General features: G+C 48.5%; 3 protein-coding genes across 6 annotated transcripts in view; 1 reads left to right on the forward strand and 2 right to left on the reverse strand.

Annotated features, from left to right (window-relative positions):
• Nucleotides 1-151: 151 nt before the first annotated feature.
• LOC134033839 (uncharacterized) lies at nt 152-5,289 on the reverse strand. Its single transcript, XM_062478129.1, has 5 exons — nt 5,160-5,289; nt 3,610-3,729; nt 2,003-2,215; nt 1,862-1,897; nt 152-1,151 (listed from the first exon to the last, which is right to left on the reverse strand). The coding sequence occupies exons 3-5, from the start codon at nt 2,121-2,123 to the stop codon at nt 268-270; spliced, it is 1,041 nt and encodes a 346-aa protein (XP_062334113.1). The 5' UTR covers nt 2,124-2,215; nt 3,610-3,729; nt 5,160-5,289; the 3' UTR covers nt 152-267.
• An 89-nt stretch (nt 5,290-5,378) lies between these two features.
• Nucleotides 5,379-15,389, forward strand: pkd2 (polycystic kidney disease 2). 4 transcript variants are annotated; one of them, XR_009932175.1, is made up of 16 exons: nt 5,379-6,361; nt 6,866-6,979; nt 7,436-7,569; nt 7,798-8,060; nt 8,308-8,532; nt 8,756-8,984; nt 9,258-9,428; nt 9,554-9,735; nt 9,923-10,043; nt 10,286-10,384; nt 10,697-10,818; nt 12,827-12,944; nt 13,078-13,241; nt 13,475-13,622; nt 14,002-14,686; nt 14,839-15,389. XR_009932175.1 is itself a non-coding variant. In XM_062478120.1 (15 exons), the coding sequence occupies exons 1-15, from the start codon at nt 5,917-5,919 to the stop codon at nt 14,230-14,232; spliced, it is 2,766 nt and encodes a 921-aa protein (XP_062334104.1). In that variant the 5' UTR covers nt 5,379-5,916; the 3' UTR covers nt 14,233-15,389. The 4 variants fall into 4 exon arrangements, 2 of the variants coding, with proteins under 2 accessions (XP_062334104.1, XP_062334105.1); XR_009932176.1 differs by lacking the exon at nt 14,839-15,389 and having other exon boundaries at nt 13,475-13,742; nt 14,002-14,123; XM_062478120.1 differs by having other exon boundaries at nt 14,002-15,389.
• Nucleotides 15,390-16,255: 866 nt separating this feature from the next.
• abcg2d (ATP binding cassette subfamily G member 2 (JR blood group)) overlaps nt 16,256-19,242 on the reverse strand; it is a 16,116-nt gene continuing 13,129 nt past the window's right edge. Inside the window, exon 9 of the mRNA XM_062478262.1 lies at nt 16,256-16,403. Within this exon, the coding sequence (XP_062334246.1) occupies nt 16,256-16,403 (148 nt within the window). The remainder of the gene's footprint in view (nt 16,404-19,242) is intronic.

The following is a 19,242-nucleotide window of genomic DNA, read 5'->3' on the forward strand; positions in this document are numbered from 1 at the left end:
TTGTCGCGCCCACATTCCCGGCCAAAGTTTTCGTGGTATGACGTCACAAACGTATTCCTTTTAATAAGTCATAATCGACAGTTGCAGACAAATAAAAAATATGTTTATTATGTGAGATATCAATTAAACTACATGCCAATTTTTTTTTAAAATTCATTTATTACAAATGAACAATTTTACTGGCCTTAACCACATCTCTGAATATGTGAAACCATAGAGACATCAGTCAAATAGACCTTTCAGCCTTGACCAGACACATTAACTGAGTTAAAGGAAATTGGAGCCATATCCTCCATATCTGGTCCTGGGGTCTGGGTCTTGAGGGTCTTGAGGGTCTGGGTCTTGAGGGTCTCGGGTCTGGGTCTTGAGGGTCTGGGTTCTGGGTCTTGAGGGTCTGGGTCTTGAGGGTCTGGGTCTGGTGGGTCTCGGGTCTGGGTCTTGAGGGTCTGGGTTCTGGGTCTGATTTTGCTTCTGGTTCTCCAGACTTTCGTTCCCCCCTGCAGAACGGCACCTACCCGCTGGTCTCAGGAAGAACCCGAGCCGGGAGGAACACCAGCGGAACACCCCACTGGGCAGCGGGACGGCGAGCGCCTGTTTGGCTAGAACAACAGGCCTGGAGAACCCCCTGCTCACCTCCACCTTCCCCCTCGCTATCAGGGCTGTCAGGTTCACAGGTGTCCCCATCACCACCAAAGGGGAGGTGTATTTAGCGCCCCCCTCCCTCAGGAGAGAAGCCAGAGAGCGGATGTCAGTCCAGCGCTGGCCTGAGCCCGCTGGGGTCAGTTTACTGAGCAGGCTCCCGGACACGCCGCCATCTCCTGCTCCGACCGGGAGCCGGTGGAACAGCCCCCTCCTCACACCCCGCAGCCTGGCGGCGGAGAACATTCTCCCAGCCGCTACATCGATGACCAGGGGGTAGACGGCGTAGGCTCTGGGCGGGTGCTTCTGAACAGGGCCGGGAAGGGGCGTTGCAGGGTGGGGGTACGGAGGGATGAGGTCTCCGTCCCCTCTGGAGACAGGGGGTTCCCAGGGGCCCAGAGGCGGGGGGGTTGTGGAGTAGACCTGGCAATGCTTCTCTCTCTCCTCGTCTGTTGGAGTCACCTGGTAGCCCTGCACAAACGAGTAGCCCTCCTCCGAACGCTTCTGGTGTTCTGGGGGGGAGGGGGGAGGGAGAGGGGGGGAGGGAGGGGGACAGAGGGAGGGAGAGGGGGGGAGGGAGGAAGGGAGGGGGGGGGAGGGAGGAAGGGAGGGGGGGAGAGGGATGGGGGGGAGGGAGGGGGGGAGGAAGGGAGGGGAGGGAGGGGGGAGAGGGGGGGGGCGATGGGGGGTGGTTAGATAGTTCTTAGATAAGTTGAGGATAAGATAAGGTGACACTTCATGAATCCCCAGGCAGGGCTGTTTGGGTGTTATCTGCAGAGGGACAGGCCTAATTACAGATAAGACAACATTTATACATTAAATAATGGACAAATCATAAACATTTAGGCCTATATACAATAAACAATAAACAGGGGTGAGGGGAGTGCACAAATAAGATGTTTTAAGACCAACAGTGCTGTAACAAGTCTGTACTGGAATAAAACAGGTTTGTGCACCATAATGCAACCATGATAAATTACGTCTCAGCCGGTTTCCCATGTGTATTTATTAGTTTAGCAGGCATGGTGAACAAAGTGCATAGAGTTAGTGCATCAGATTTCAAGAATTAGCAGTGCACAGTTTTTTATCGTTATTTTTTAAGACGTCCTTGAAAAGGGTAAAAAAATAATGTTTCCTTCATTTGGAGAATGCCACAGATTCCCACTTTAGAACATTTTATAAGTTGTTATTATTATTATTGACTTAGTAGAATAATACTCACTGTGAAAATACTTGCGGCAGTTTATTATGTTTCTACCTGTGAAAAATTAATTATAACATAAAAGAATAGAAACCATTTTCTTTACTATAGGCTGATAATTATTTATACAAAATATTCCACAACGAAGACGTGCAAACAGACCTTCTATGCCATCAGAGAAGATGGTGAGAGCAACTATCAAAGATAGGAGACGGGTGGAGTCCAACTCTTCCATGCCTGTAGCTGCAGTGAACTGAGATACCCTCAGAAAGGCCAGCCTCATTTAACTGCTGCTGCAGGCGGATGTTTCACGCGGCTGAAGGTTGTGGTGAAACGAGAGGCAGCCCGGGGTCGTTTGAAGGCGATCATGGTGGTCTGGGAAAGAGACGTTTTTAATAAGAAATGTCTGAGACGTTCCTCGTTATCATCATCATTACCACTATCGTCATTATCATCATCATCATTAACGTCATCATCTTCAGGAGCAGCCAGCAACAGCCGATGTTTACAATTAATTTTAACTTTCTGCCCCTATGGAAGGATTAACTGTAGTTCTAACCGCTAATAAAGTTAGAGTCTTTTTTAATTTCCTGGCTATCACAACAAACGTAAGCTAGTCTACGAAGCTACCATGCAGCAAGGCAGACTTGATGAGGACTCTACTATAGGCCTACTCTATTAAACTCTGCTTTAATCTGCTTTACTCTGTTTTAGACTTGTCTGTTCTCCTCTCCTTTCACCTTTTCAAAAGGTAAAAAAAAACTTTTGAAAAACACTTTTGAAAAACACTTTTGAAAAACACTTTTGAAAAACACTTTTGAAAAAAACTTTTGAAAAAAACTTTTTGAAAGAAAATGTTGAAGAAAGGTTTTAGAAAAAAAAGTTTGGAAAAAAGGTTTGGAAAAAACGTAACCCTAACCCTACTTGATGAGGACTCTACTGTACTCGGCTTTACTCTGCTTTACTCTGCTTTACTCTACTCTGTTTCAGGCTTCTCTGTTGTCCTCTCCTCCTTTCCCCTCTCTTTTTACTGTGTGTGAAAAAAAGTTTTGAAAAAAGTTTCAAAGGTAGAAAAAACAAAAAAAAGGTTTCAAAAAGTTGAAAAAACGTTTTGAAAAAAGGTTTTGAAAGGTTGAAAAACTATTTTCGAACAGGCAATGACAAGTATTGTGTTTTGCTGGTTCAATATTTGTTCACATGTTTCTATAGAATACTGGAATCACAATATGGCACATTTCATATATTTTTAAGATTTTGGGGGGTGAAAATGTTCAATATATGCAAATAGTCCCCTCTTTTACAGCAGTCAATCTGCTCTTAAAATCCAATCAGAATGATAGAGTGATTTCACCTGGCTAGAACTAGTTCCTGTGCTGATGAAATTATGTTAGCAGTCATTTTATGCCAAGGCCCAGCAAGCCTTGCAAACACAAAATGTATATCGCTCCCAATACTTTTGGCCACTGCTGTACTCTATTGTACTCTGCTCTGCTTTACTCTACTTGTTTTTAGGATTCTCTGTTCTCCCCTCTCCTCTCCTTTCAATGTGTGTGTGGAAAAGTCCAGGTTTTTTAGTCCAGTTACCTGCGTGACACTAATGACACTTTTTACTAAGTATATGTCAGCCCACACCTTACTGTAACGAGTGAAAAGGTGTTGTCCTTCAACTTTGACAAGAGTCTTTTTAAACATGAGTACCTGTACTTCTACTCGAGTGAAGGATGTGTCTACTTTTGCCAACTCTGTTAGTCAGACAAGCCACAGCATACCGTCTGCTGTCGGTGTGCCACGGTCTCTCTGCTACGCCCCGGTACCGGTACGACCGCGACCGCTGCGGAGCTGCACGGACTTGTTCTAGAACACGATGGATGAGCCCGGGCTGTCGCGGCCTGATGAGTGAAGGGGGAAAATATTTATTCAGTTAATCATTCAGACAGTAGCCTACACTGCAGACCTATATCTGGTTAACAGGTGTTTTAAGTTCTGTCAGTTTTTTTTATAATAAAAATTGAAATTCTCTTTAACTCATATCCACTGTGCCCTCAAAATACATGATAAAAAGCCACGGTGCTACCATCATTGTCATATACTCAATAAATATGAAATTTTTAACTTTGAGAATCTGATGAAGCACTCAAATGTCTGCTTACTTTTAAAAATTATTCACAATGCTGCAGCTCCCCCCTTGAAAAAATATGTTGTACTCTGCTCTGAGAAGTCATCAAGAACAACAAGATCTGTTACAAGGGGTGAATGTAGTATACCCCGACGCAAAACTGCATTTGGGAAGTCATCATGACTTAATGGAATACTCTGCCAACTGACATTATTTCATGTAGAACTCCTCATGCCTTCTCACATCTTGCAAAGTATTGGCTACTGTCAAGACAAGAGTGTACACATTTATGAATTGTTGAATTTGTGACAGTGTTTGTGTGTGTGTGTGTGTGTTTGTGTGTTTGTGTGTGTGTGTGTTGGGGGCAGCTTGACCTGTCTTGTTGAATCTGCTTCCATGTTTTTATCTATTTTATACATTGTTTCTATCATTATTGGCCTTGTTCTGTTATTTTACTTAATAATTTATTTTCCTTTATATGTTTTTTTTTTTACTAATTGTTTTATGTACCATTCCATCAACCTGCCCAGGGACTACAGGTGGAAAATAGCAATCTGCTAGAACCTGGCACAATGCATATTCTCTTGTTGTACAAGATTAATGTTTTATTGTGCGCTGTCCCTGTCTTGAAATAAATTAATAAATACACGTCCAAACAAACAAACTTGGAATATTTGAAACTAATAATTTAATATATCGTTGCCAATGGAATATTGGGACTCTATCAAATCGATTTAATCGAAACTGGGAAAGGAGCGACATCTCGTGGACTCGTAGGCAGTGTAACTGACTACATGGCAACAAAAAATAAAGCAGAAGTAAAATAATTACTTATCGAATCCACATACTCTGATTGTAGACGATTTATCATCACAAGCTATAATCGAAGCATATTTTGAAAAAGAGTAACTCGACAGACTTGGAATGTAATGCACTTCTTTAGTTCCACACCCAGGCCGGATCTGGAGGGTTTGGTTAGGGGAACTGTTGCCTAGCAGCGCCAGACCCAAACATGGTTACGTAATTAAAAGCTATGTCTCTCAAGATTTTTTTTTTTTTTTTTTTTCACTCTCGATTTATCTTGAAATAAATGATCCCTGAGACTTCGACCACATCTCTATATTGCGAATTAAATGTTTATGACATCAAAAACGAAACCCACAAGGAAATTATCATAAATCTGAACAAAAACGGGTAGCCTACTTTTATTTGTAGCCAAACCTTTTTGGGGGGGCGAGTGCATCGTTTGCCTAAAGTTTTTATAATCCACTGTATGTGAAATAAGTAGCCTCTGTATGAAATACTTTTACTTAAAGAAACAACAGGCGATTTAACTTTCTCTCCATATTTGACTGTGGTGAATTTTCCAGATGCGCATCCAAGAACCCAGTGGTCGTGACGCCATGACTAATGTAATCCGAGTCTCCAGCAAATGAGAATGTGAGAATTTGGGGGAACAGTGGAGAACAAGATGGCTGATGCGGGATAAAGAGGAAAATGTTTGGTTTCTTTTTCTTGAGCGAGGAATTTGCTTTGTAGAAGTCAGTTTAGTGTAAGCCACAAACTTTTGTTAATTTGTTACGACTGCAAACTATTAACTTTTGCTAAAGTTTAACGCAGATCAACGCAGATGGGTCATCGTTTTTGGACACAGACAAGATTAGGCTGCTGGAGTTGTTATTCTGTTTTAGTAGTAGGCTATAACAAGTGTAGTTTATGTCAAGATATAATCGGTAACTTCACAAATCATTTCTCTGTTTTATTCAACCAAGCAAAGTGGGAATTTGAGTACCCACCTTTATGAAATTACAGTCTTTCACCAAATATTTTAATGGTGCGTAATATTTTCCGTGGTAGGATAAGTGCGATGGCCGAACATAACAACTGTAGTGACTGGAGGGGTTCTGACTAGTTTCGTAAATGTAGTGGACTATTAGATCTGCATTACTGGACCAACACAATGAGCTCACCCCGCGTCAAATCACAGCAACCGCTGAGCCAACCGGGCAGGGTCCCTGCGAGCGCCACGGGTGCGTCTCTGCCTCACCGAATGGACACGAGCGAAGGGATAGAGATGGAAAATATCCAGCACCAAGACTTGGGTCTTGGGGGAGTCATTGGCACGCCATCCCCTCCCTCCAGACAAGCTTGGAGCCGGGATAACCCGGGGTTCGAGCCCGAGGATGAGATGATGGAGGCGGACTGGCCCCCGGCTAGCCCAGGGCGGAGATCGGTATCCGCAACTTCTAGTCCTAGCTGCAGCAGCGGACTGGGAAGCTACGGTGGTACCGGTAGCAGTTCCAGAATGCACCGAGGGCTGTACCCCACCCCGACTGTGGATGCTCTGCAGCAAGACAGACCGGAGCGTCTCACCTGTATGAAACAGATCATCAAGAAGATAAGAAGTTGGTGTTTTTTAATATATTTTATTGCAGATCGCAACTTTTGTCAATAAGTAATATAGCCTATTACATACGATACGGGTTGTGGACTGTGTGGGTGTCCACACAGTAAAACTCACTCAAACTATTGTTTCTTGGCAAAACAATCTTCAAAGGTCCGGATATGTCAGCCCACCCACATAAAATGCTTGAATATGAATGGTCCTTGGAGGCCTTTAACCCTTGTGTTATCTTCGGGTCATTCTGACCCATCAGTCATTGTGACCCACCGTCGTATTGTGACAAATTTACCTCATACAAAAACAAAGTGAAGCATTTTCTTTTAACTGTCGGGCTGTCTCAGACCCCCCACATTGGAATGGTTAAAAGAAAATTATTTGTATTTGTTTTTGTATTGGGTAAAATTGGGTAAACACAACGATGGTTCGTTATGAACCTTTGGGTCATGTGACCCGAAGGCAGCACGAGGGTTAAAGGGATATTCCACCCTAATCTCACCTCTCGTAGTTCTCTGGGGCACGCAGTTGATGGAGGCTAGCGACAGCACCCGCGAGCGCTACCTGAGGAATGTCCTGAGGGAGATGATCACCTACGTCATGTTCCTCATCACCCTGTGCATCCGTGAGTACACCAGCTAGGTAGAAACAGCCAGGTAAAACCAGGAATGCAAATGTTACTCATTCGTATGGTCCACCAGAGGAGAAACACACTAACTTCATTTAATTTAATTGACCGGCCTGTAACGTTGTAATTACTCAGTAATAAAACCAGATTCAAACATTCAGAGTTGAAACATTGTTCTGAAGAGATGTTCATTTTGGCTGCTCTAGTTGGCAAGAGAGGGAAAGATGGAGAGAGACAGACAGAGGTCGAGACCTGAAGAGACAGGGGGGCAGAGAGAGAGGAGGAGATTATGAACAATTAACTTTTGTTCAAGATCTCTGTCAAAGAGACACAGAGAGAGAGAGTGACTTGCATTAGTAGGCTACATCTACGTTTCACGCAGAGTGGACCTGTTGTCAATCAGAGCTGTGTTCAGGAAAGCCATCACGAGTGTGTTTGTGTTGTGTTGCACAGTGAGCTACGGGGCGGTGAGCTCCAACATGTACCACTACACCAGGGTGATGAGTCAGCTGATCCTGGACAGCCCTCTCTCTCCTGGGGAACACACCACCTTCAGAACCCTGGTCACCACGCAGGACTTCTGGAAGGTGACAGATCATCTCTGACTGGAGCCCTTTAAAATGACCTGTTGATGCGTTTAGCTCACGGTCGTTAGGTTGTTGCTGCTGGCTTGACTGTGTCCCATCATTGTTTCTGATGGTCAGCTCACGCCAGTTCCTTTCTTTCTTCCTCCCCCTCTCCCTCCTACCCCCCTCTCCGCCCTCCTTCTCTGCCCCATTGTCCCCCTCCACCCTCCCCTCCTTTCCTCCCCACAGTTCACCGAGGGACCCTTCCTGGATGGGATGTACTGGGAGTCGTGGAACCCCAACAGCTCCCTGCTGGAGAACCACAGCCTGATCTTCCAGGAGAACCTTCTCCTGGGGGTTCCTCGGCTGCGGCAAGTCAGAGTTCACAATCGCTCCTGCTCTGTGCACCCCGACCTGCAGGGGGAGCTGCAGGACGCGCAGCTGGACTGCTACGACGCCTACACCCCTGGGAACGAGGACAGCACCCCCTTCGGACCCAAGAACGGAACTGCGTACGTTTCATTTTCTCTCTGAACTCTCCTGGAAGAGCTGGTCTTTATTTTGAAAGATCCAAGTTCTCTCTCTTATGTTCGGACCTCTCAGGTCTGTATTGTAGACTGTGTACGTTCTGATCCTTGATCTTTTGCTGTACTTTCTACTTGCTCTAGGTCTATGTTTCTTTTGATAAAATCATCTGCTAGATGAATAAAGGTAAACGTTAGTATAACTGTCCGCCATGGCGGTGCCTCCGGTCCCTAGGTGGCGCTACACAGAAGAGGGCCGTCTGAATGGGAGCAGCTCCGGGGGGCAGGTGTCCACCTACGCCGGGGGCGGGTTCTACCAGGACCTGGGGCGGAGCCGGGAGCGAACCGCAGAGCTGCTGCGTTCCCTCAGGGAGAACCTGTGGCTGGACAGAGGAACCCGGGCCGTGTTCCTTGACTTCTCTGTCTACAACGGGAACATCAACCTCTTCTGCATCGCCAGGTAGAGCCCAGTTCCTCTCCCCTGGTAGAACACAGTTCCTCCCCCCAGGTAGAACCCAGTTCCTCGGGTTTCGGTTTTGTTTGATTGAGTTGGCTTGTCAGGGGTCATTTTTTTTGTATGTGTGTGTGTGTGTGTGGGGGTGTATGTGTGTGTGTATGTGTGTGGGGGGTGTATGTGTGTGTGTATGTGTGGGGGGGGGGGGGTGTGTATGTGTGTTCAACAGGCTGCTGGCGGAGTTTCCCGCCACGGGCGGTGTGTTGACTTCCTGGCAGTTCCAGACAGTGCGTCTGATTCGCTACACGTCGGGCTGGGACTACTTTGTGGGCATGTGTGAGCTGGCCTTCTGCCTGTTTACCCTGTACTACGTGGTGGAGGAGGTCCTGGAGATACACATCCACCGCCTGCACTACTTCAAGAGCCTGTGCAACTGCCTGGACGTGCTCATCGTAGTGGTGCGTTTAGACACAAAATGGCTGCCGCATTAGGAAGCGGGTTTAGATACTCCACTTGTAACACGTCCTTGAACTTATTCAGAGGAAATGCCATCTTTAAAATAGGGAAGGAGCAAAATAAGATTTAAATAGAAATAAGATTGAATAGAATTTAATACAAACTAAAGTAAGATAAAATTCTATATAAAATTATATTATATAATATAAAATCATATCACCTTGAAGCCAGTGTGGTTGAATCTAAAACGTCTGTTCCTCTCCTGTCTCCTCCAGCTTAGCATAGCTGCCATCATCATGAACATCACCAGGACGTCCATGGTCAGCAGCCGCCTCAAACACCTGCTGGAGAACCAGGCTGGCCACCCCTGCTTTGGCCCACTGGCCAGCCTGCAGGTCCACTTCAACAACATGGCCGCGGTCCTCGTCTTCCTCTGCTGGGTCAAGGTCTGGTGCCAGTCTGAGGGCATTATTATTCAATGATATCTGTAAAAACCTTTATAACGTTTATGACTCATGCCTTCCTTTCCCCTCTCTCCCTTCCTGCCTCTCTCCCTCCCCCTCTCCCTCAGCTGTTCAAGTTTATCACCTTGAACAGGACGCTGAGTCAGCTGTCCAGCACCATGTCTCGCTGTGCCCGAGACCTTCTGGGCTTCTCCATCATGTTCTTCATTATCTTCGTGGCCTACGCCCAGCTGGCCTACCTGCTGTTCGGCACACAGGTGGACGACTTCAGCACCTTCCAGGGTTGCATGTGAGTCAGCTTATATCATATTACAGTATAATGTTCTAATTTTACGATATTTAAGTGTTGTTTATACTGTGTAGGGCCCAGTGAACCAGTTATTTCAGTAAGTTATTTAAAGTGCTTCAGTCATCTCCTACCTCAGTTTTCTCCTTCAACATGTAAAAGGTTGACCTTGTCTTCGGCTTCTCTCCAGCTTCACCCAGTTCAGGATCATCCTGGGAGATCTGGAGTTCTCAGAGATAGAGGCAGCCAGCCCAGTTCTGGGGCCTGTGTACTTCACCACCTTTGTGTTCTTCATCTTCTTCATCCTCATGGTGAGGGTCAGGGTCCTCTAGAACGTGTTCTGCTATTCTCCTGTAGAACGTGTTCTGCTGTTCTCCTGTAGAACGTGTTCTGTTGTGTTCCTGTAGAACATGTTCTGCTGTTCTCTGTAGAACATGTTCTGTTGTGTTCTTGTAGAACATGTTCTGCTGTTCTCTGTAGAACATGTTCTGTTGTGTTCCTGTAGAACATGTTCTGTTGTGTTCCTGTAGAACATGTTCTGTGTTCTCTGTAGAACATGTTCCTGGCCATCATTAACGACAGCTACTCGGAGGTGAAGACAGACATGGCCCAGCAGAGGCCAGAGATGCAGATGACAGACCTCATCAGAAAGGTTCCTTCTCTCACTTCATATCATCACAGATATTTACTTTTTATAGTTTTGCTGTGGAACTTGACATACTATAAATACCGAAGGGATACTGTGAATTGGTTGAATAAGGATTGTGGCAGCCATTTAAATTTGAACAAACTTTTACGTTACATTAGGGTTACGATGTAAATGTAACAAGCAATAACTTACGACATAAATCATAGTTTTTTGTTTTGAACATATGTAGATGTTAAGGGAATAGCAATAGCTCTATGGTTGACAGCATTTGACTGCAGATCAAGAGGTCGCTGGTTCAAATTCCCCCTCCTCCAGGGCTGCGACAGGGCCCTGATGAAGCTGCGACTGAAGAAGACCACGGTGGATGACATCTCCGCCAGCCTCCGTCAGCACGGCGCCAAGCTGCACCTGGACCAGCTCAGACAGGACCTCCGAGGGTGACCACAACACTGCCCGATGGAAAACACCTGAGCCTTCATTAAAAAACACGCTCAGGGATTATTTTTTGTACTGATAACAAATGTAATTGTTCCATTCATATCAAATCTGTAAACGATACCTTAAATACGCTGACGAGTCAGAACACCTGAACCACAGCTCCTCGTCGTCATGGTGACGGTTGAGTCCTGATGGTTCTCATCCAGTGAGGCCTGTATGGGGGGTGGGGGAGAAGAGAGAGACGGAGCGTGTGTATTCCTCAGGTTAGAGGTGTGTGTTGAGATGTCCTGGTGTTCCTCAGGTTAGAGGTGTGTGTTGAGATGTCCTGGTGTTCCTCAGGTTAGAGGTGTGTGTTGAGATGTCCTGGTGTTCCTCAGGTTAGAGGTGTGTGTTGAGATGTCCTGGTGTTCCTCAGGTTAGAGGTGTGTGTTGAGATGTCCTGGTGTTCCTCAGGGGAGAGGTGTGTGTTGAGATGTCCTGGTGTTCCTCAGGTTAGAGGTGTGTGTTGAGATGTCCTGGTGTTCCTCAGGTTAGAGGTGTGTGTTGAGATGTCCTGGTGTTCCTCAGGTTAGAGGTGTGTGTTGAGATGTCCTGGTGTTCCTCAGGGGAGAGGTGTGTGTTGAGATGTCCTGGTGTTCCTCAGGTTAGAGGTGTGTGTTGAGATGTCCTGGTGTTCCTCAGGTTAGAGGTGTGTGTTGAGATGTCCTGGTGTTCCTCAGGTTAGAGGTGTGTGTTGAGATGTCCTGGTGTTCCTCAGGTTAGAGGTGTGTGTTGAGATGTTCTGGTGTTCCTCAGGGGAGAGGTGTGTGTTGAGATGTCCTGTGTTCCTCAGGTTAGAGGTGTGTGTTGAGATGTCCTGGTGTTCCTCAGGGTAGAGGTGTGTGTTGAGATGTCCTGGTGTTCCTCAGGTTAGAGGTGTGTGTTGAGATGTCCTGGTGTTCCTCAGGTTAGAGGTGTGTGTTGAGATGTCCTTGTGTTCCTCAGGTTAGAGGTGTGTGTTGAGATGTCCTGGTGTTCCTCAGGTTAGAGGTGTGTGTTGAGATGTTCTGGTGTTCCTCAGGGGAGAGGTGTGTGTTGAGATGTCCTGTGTTCCTCAGGTTAGAGGTGTGTGTTGAGATGTCCTGGTGTTCCTCAGGGTAGAGGTGTGTGTTGAGATGTCCTGGTGTTCCTCAGGTTAGAGGTGTGTGTTGAGATGTCCTGGTGTTCCTCAGGTTAGAGGTGTGTGTTGAGATGTCCTGGTGTTCCTCAGGTTAGAGGTGTGTGTTGAGATGTCCTGGTGTTCCTCAGGTTAGAGGTGTGTGTTGAGATGTCCTGGTGTTCCTCAGGGTAGAGGTGTGTGTTGAGATGTTCTGGTGTTCCTCAGGTTAGAGGTGTGTGTTGAGATGTCCTGGTGTTCCTCAGGGGAGAGGTGTGTGTTGAGATGTCCTGGTGTTCCTCAGGGGAGAGGTGTGTGTTGAGATGTCCTGGTGTTCCTCAGGGGAGAGGTGTGTGTTGAGATGTCCTGGTGTTCCTCAGGGGAGAGGTGTGTGTTGAGATGTCCTGGTGTTCCTCAGGGGAGAGGTGTGTGTTGAGATGTCCTGTGTTCCTCAGGTTAGAGGTGTGTGTTGAGATGTCCTGGTGTTCCTCAGGGTAGAGGTGTGTGTTGAGATGTCCTGTGTTCCTCAGGTTAGAGGTGTGTGTTGAGATGTCCTGGTGTTCCTCAGGTTAGAGGTGTGTGTTGAGATGTTCTGGTGTTCCTCAGGTTAGAGGTGTGTGTTGAGATGTCCTGGTGTTCCTCAGGGTAGAGGTGTGTGTTGAGATGTTCTGGTGTTCCTCAGGGTAGAGGTGTGTGTTGAGATGTCCTGGTGTTCCTCAGGTTAGAGGTGTGTGTTGAGATGTCCTGGTGTTCCTCAGGGTAGAGGTGTGTGTTGAGATGTTCTGGTGTTCCTCAGGGTAGAGGTGTGTGTTGAGATGTTCTGGTGTTCCTCAGGTTAGAGGTGTGTGTTGAGATGTTCTGGTGTTCCTCAGGAAGGGACACACGGACGCAGAGATTGAGGCCGTGTTCTCCAAGTACGAGCAGGGAGGAGACCAGGAGCTCACTGAGCAGGAACGCCAGCAGATGAAGGACGACCTGGAGAAGGAGAGGGTGAGGGATACACACACACACATGCACACACACATGCACGCGAGCACACACACGCGCACACATGCACGTGCGCGCAGACACACACGCGCGCACACACACACACACACTCAGGTATTCAGTGTGTCTCTGTCAGGAGGACTTGGATCTGGAACGCAGCTCGTTGCCCCGGGCAACAAGTGGGCGGAGCTTCCCCCGTTGCCAGGACGACTCTGAGGAGGATGACGACGAGGACAGCGGCCATAGCTCCCGTCGCCGTGGCAGCAGCTCAGGGGGCGTGTCCTATGACGAGTTCCAAGTGTGCGTGAAAATAAAATATAAAAATACAATTCATATTCATATATACTACGTGTATAGTACTGTGCAGAAGTCTTAGGCACCTTTTTTTTTGTTGCAAAAATGCTTTAAGAAATTACTAAACAAAAATTCACTAAATTGCACAGTAGTGTGTACAGGCTGGTGGGGAGTGTTGTAACCATGGTGTAAACATGGTGTAACGGTGGTGTAACCATGGTGTAACGGTGGTGTAACAGGCTGGTGAGGAGGGTGGAGCGCATGGAGCACTCCATCGGCAGCATTGTGTCCAAGATGGATGCTGTGATGGTGAAGCTGGAGGCCATGGAGAGAGCCAAGCTGAGGAGGAGAGACGTGCTTGGGAGACTGCTGGACGGGGTTATGGAGGTGAGACGTGCTGGGGAGACTGCTGGACGGGGTTATGGAGGGGAGACGTGCTGGGGAGACTGATGGACGGGGTTATGGAGGTGAGGTGTGCTGGGGAGACTGCTGGACGGGGTTATGGAGGTGAGGCGTGCTGGGGAGACTGCTGAACGGGGTTATGGAGGGGAGGCGTGCTGGGGAGACTGCTGGACGGGGTTATGGAGGGGAGACGTGCTTGGGAGACTGCTGGACGGGGTTATGGAGGTGAGGAGAGACGTGCTGGGGAGACTGCTGGACGAGGTTATGGAGGTGAGGCGTGCTGGGGAGACTGCTGAAAAACCATCAGTTCTCTTTTTGCTATCTTCTTCCTCTCTGACTCCTCCCCTCCCTCTCCCCTCTCCAGGATGAGAGGATTGGCAGGGACACGGAGGCTCACAGGGAGCAGATGGAGAGGCTGGTGAGGGAGGAGTTAGAACGCTGGGAGTCTGACGACACCGTCTCACAGGTCAGCCACCACCAGCCGCCCACTCCCATTGGCCCCGGGGCCCAGGCCCGCCCACGTAGCGCCCGCCCCTCCTCCTCCCTGTCCAATGACGGGCCGGAGTCTGGAGGAAATGGGAGTGGCCATGTGTGAAACCATGACAACGAGAGATGTTCCAATGTCACACATGGAGGGAAGATTGTGTTGTTTAACCGGTTCAAGTCTTAAGATGCTGGTGTCTGTGAATCAAGTCAATCAATTATTGAGTTATATGAGTCAAAATCAAGTGTTAATCTGGAAGTTTTAAGGGATATTTTTATGCATACTATATTAGGGTATATATACTATGCTTGGTCTGTTCCAGCTCAGATTTAAGATGATTTGCCATTGACTGTTTTTCACACAGTCAGTTACACTATGACAATTTAAAGGTAAATATTTAGGCGTAGCATCAAGAATATCAACGTTAATAACCCTTTATAACCCTTTATCCACCCAAACGCACAGAGTGAGATCAAACAGGAACGTTTGTGAAGAAAATAAATCTCTTTTAGGAGAACCTTAATACATGAAGGATTTTGTCAAGATGATGGACGTTCAAAACGAAGTATTCGATCATGTGAGAGGGGCTTGATCATGTGAGAGGGGCTTGATCATGTGAGAGGGGCTTGATCATGTGAGAGGGGCTTGATCATGTGAGAGGGGCTTGATCATGTGAGAGGGGCTTGATCATGTGAGAGGGGCTTGATCATGTGAGAGGGGCTTGATCATGTGAGAGGGGCTTGATCATGTGAGAGGGGCTTGATCATGTGAGAAGGGCTTGAAGCCTACAAGGGATATTTCATGGTTTATATTCTAAGAGCACATAGTAGTATTACCATCTGTGTTAACCTGTGCAGGTAACACAGGTACATAGTAGTATTACCAGCTGTGTTAACCTGTGCAGGTAACACAGTATGTCTGTCAAGGCACCTTTTGACATCAGACCCAAAATGGTCTAGTCTGTTAGTTTTTTACTTGTTGCTTTTGATATAGTATCATAAGGTACGCCACATCCTGCATTATACTTTCCCATCTTCTGTATCACTTTGTTATGATTTACAAATACTTTGTTTAAGGACAAATATGATACATATTGTAACTTGAAACAAACTTCGATTTGGAGTGCATCTTGTCTTCATGAGAAACTCATGTTTTAGTTTGGATTCCTGTGCTGTGTGTACCTCACAGGAGCCCGTAGTCTTTGTGTTTTTTACCTTTAAGTATATATCCCTGATGTGGACGACCAATTAAAATGTCCCATGTCACAACCAGGAAGTACTCTGTGTGTTCATGTCTTGAAGCACCCAGAGTCATTGTTTCCTCTTATTCTCCAGCATGTAGATATGTTTCAACAGTTTGATGTCCATAACTAAACGAGATGGATGTGTGATGGTCTATCAAGCCTTACAATTTAAGTTGATGCTGATAATGAGTGACGTCATGCAGAGGACATACATGTATATTTACTTTTAATGTTTGGAATTGAAGACGACCAGAAACGTGAAGTTAGTAAATCTTTCCTGAAGCTAGAAAATAACAGCATCTGTGCACCATGAACCAGTTCCTTGACCAAAGAACTCACACATAAATATGGAGACAAAGTCAACAAGACATGTCGAGGAACATAAGGATGAGACACTTCACAAGAGGTTTATAAAAAGGTTTGTCAGAAACAGAACGTTATACAAAATCACCAAAAATTCACTCAAATCAGTTACAATAATTATGTTCTTAACATACAATCAGTAATTCAATGTAATCATTCAACAATACTTTTGTGTAATCAGAAAATCTCTGCAAATCCGAATTAAATCCTCACTAAAACTACGAACTAAGTAACTTTTCAAAGGTAAGGCATGGCAAATTATAATTTTTTATAAGAAGAAACATCAGTGACTCATAAATAAACAGTAAACAGAAGACCCAATACTTCTAATGAAGGATTCTGCAGCTCTGAGATCAGATGAGTATTTGTAGAACACCAGTGCAAACCACCGGTCCACTCTGAAGTTAAACAGGAAGTAGATTAACAGCGGAAGTACAGACCTGCTACTGGCATTTGAACGTTGAAAACGTAGCGGGGGAACTTGTCAACATGAACTTTTTTGTTGAACCGACTCAATCTGAGGTGAACTCAGGTGAACTTCTTGATGAAGCGCAGTTTGAGATAGGCGATGAGGAGGAAGAGGATGGTCATGATTGCCAAGGCAACGTGGTTCTGCCAGAGATCCCAGTTGGTGTAGCCGACTCCCATGTACTGCAGGTGCTCCTCACCTGTGCACCTGCAAGCACACGGCCAGTCAACAGGTGAGTCCCAGAGGGGTGGGTGGCCAGGTCTGTGTCCAGCTGTCATCGTTCCCTCACTCCAGAGCATCTCAACATGTGAGTCACTACAGCTGTTGAGTACAAACCTGGCAACCCACCCTTCAGTCTTTCCACCCCGATAACTTGTCCAGTGAAACTGGATGATTGAGCGGTAAGAATGAAAGATCCTGTTCTACCAGGACTACAGCAGACTGCTGTTCCACCAGGACTACAGCAAGTAATGCCAAGGAACGGCATGTGTACACAAGACGACGATCATGTATCAAATGCAAAGATCTACTTCTACCACAGATATCCCAAGTAGTGCTGTACAGAAGGGTGATGTGTATTTATTTAGGGCCAGGCCAAGTGTTTCCTGGGTCAGCATCAAACACAGATGTCAGCCTGCAGATGTCAGCCTGCAGATGGCAGCCTGCAGATGTCAGCCTGCAGATGGCAGCCTGCAGATGTCAGCCTGCAGATGGCAGCCTGCAGATGGCAGCCTGCAGATGGCAGCCTGCAGATGGCAGCCTGCAGATGGCAGCCTGCAGATGGCAGCCTGCAGATGGCAGCCTGCAGATGGCAGCCTGCAGATGGCAGCCTGCAGATGGCAGCCTGCAGATGGCAGCCTGCTCACTAGATGGCGCTATAGTGAAGCTCCCTTAACCCTCGTGCTGCCTTCGGGTCACATGACCCAAAGGTTCATAATGAACCATCGTTGTGTTTACCCAATTTTACCCAATACAAAAACAAATTAAAATAATTTTCTTTTAACCTTTGCAATGTGGGGGGTCTGAGACAGCCTAGCTGTTAAAAGAAAATGCTTCACTTTGTCTTTGTATGCAGTAAATCTGTCGCAATACGACGGTGGGTCACAATGACTGATGGGTCAGAATGACCCGAAGATAACACAAGGGTTAAAAAATGATTCAACCCATGTGAGGAATGCGCTGCTGTTGTCTCTCTGAGAGAAATTATCATTTAGCAGCGTCCCTTCAACCTTCCGTGAGAACTCTAAGGAGTATTTAATCAGCTCTACTAAGGAGTGTTCTACAGTAGTGTTTCTCCACTCTGGTCCTCGGGGACCCCTTGCCCTGCATGTTCTAGATGTTCCCTGCTCCAACAATCCTGATTCTGATGAACGTGTCATTATGAAGCTCAGTAGAAGCCTGATAACGACCCGTTCATTAGAATCAGGAGTGTTGGAGCAGGGAACATCTAGAACATGCAGGACAGGAGGTCCCTGAGGACCAGGAGGTCCCTGAGGACAGGGGGTCCCTGAGGACCAGGGGGTCCCTGAGGACCAGGGGGTCCCTGAGGACAGGGGGTCCCTGAGGACCAGGGGGTCCCTGAGGACCAGGGGGTCCCTGAGGACAGGGGGTCCCTGAGGACCAGGGGGTCCCTGAGGACAGGGGGTCCCTGAGGACCAGGGGGTCCCTGAGGACCAGGGGGTCCCTGAGGACCAGGGGGTCCCTGAGGACCAGGGGGTCCCTGAGGACAGGGGGTCCCTGAGGACAGGGGGTCCCTGAGGACAGGGGGTCCCTGAGGACCAGGGGGTCCCTGAGGACAGGGGGTCCCTGAGGACCAGGGGGTCCCTGAGGACAGGGGGTCCCTGAGGACCAGGGGGTCCCTGAGGACAGGAGGTCCCTGAGGACCAGGGGGTCCCTGAGGACAGGGGGTCCCTGAGGACAGGGGGTCCCTGAGGACAGGGGGTCCCTGAGGACCAGGAGGTCCCTGAGGACAGGGGGTCCCTGAGGACAGGGGGTCCCTGAGGACAGGGGGTCCCTGAGGACAGGGGGTCCCTGAGGACAGGGGGTCCCTGAGGACCAGGGGGTCCCTGAGGACCAGGGGGTCCCTGAGGACCAGGGGGTCCCTGAGGACCAGGGGGTCCCTGAGGACAGGGGGTCCCTGAGGACCAGGAGGTCCCTGAGGACAGGGGGTCCCTGAGGACAGGGGGTCCCTGAGGACCAGGGGGTCCCTGAGGACCAGGGGGTCCCTGAGGACAGGGGGTCCCTGAGGACCAGGGGGTCCCTGAGGACCAGGGGGTCCCTGAGGACAGGGGGTCCCTGAGGACCAGGAGGTCCCTGAGGACAGGGGGTCCCTGAGGACCAGGGGGTCCCTGAGGACCAGGGGGTCCCTGAGGACAGGGGGTCCCTGAGGACAGGGGGTCCCTGAGGACAGGGGGTCCCTGAGGACCAGGAGGTCCCTGAGGACAGGGGGTCCCTGAGGACCAGGGGGTCCCTGAGGACCAGGGGGTCCCTGAGGACAGGGGGTCCCTGAGGACAGGGGGTCCCTGAGGACCAGGAGGTCCCTGAGGACAGGGGGTCCCTGAGGACCAGGGGGTCCCTGAGGACCAGGGGGTCCCTGAGGACAGGGGGTCCCTGAGGACAGGGGGTCCCTGAGGACAGGGGGTCCCTGAGGACCAGGGGGTCCCTGAGGACAGGGGGTCCCTGAGGACCAGGGGGTCCCTGAGGACAGGGGGTCCCTGAGGACCAGGGGGTCCCTGAGGACCAGGGGGTCCCTGAGGACAGGGGGTCCCTGAGGACCAGGGGGTCCCTGAGGACCAGGGGGTCCCTGAGGACAGGGGGTCCCTGAGGACCAGGGGGTCCCTGAGGACAGGGGGTCCCTGAGGACAGGGGGTCCCTGAGGACCAGGGGGTCCCTGAGGACCAGGGGGTCCCTGAGGACAGGGGGTCCCTGAGGACAGGGGGTCCCTGAGGACCAGGGGGTCCCTGAGGACAGGGGGTCCCTGAGGACAGGGGGTCCCTGAGGACAGGGGGTCCCTGAGGACCAGGGGGTCCCTGAGGACAGGGGGTCC

This window comes from Osmerus eperlanus, chromosome 14 (genome assembly GCF_963692335.1).
Source record: "Osmerus eperlanus chromosome 14, fOsmEpe2.1, whole genome shotgun sequence".
Classification (NCBI taxonomy): Eukaryota; Metazoa; Chordata; class Actinopteri; order Osmeriformes; family Osmeridae; genus Osmerus; species Osmerus eperlanus.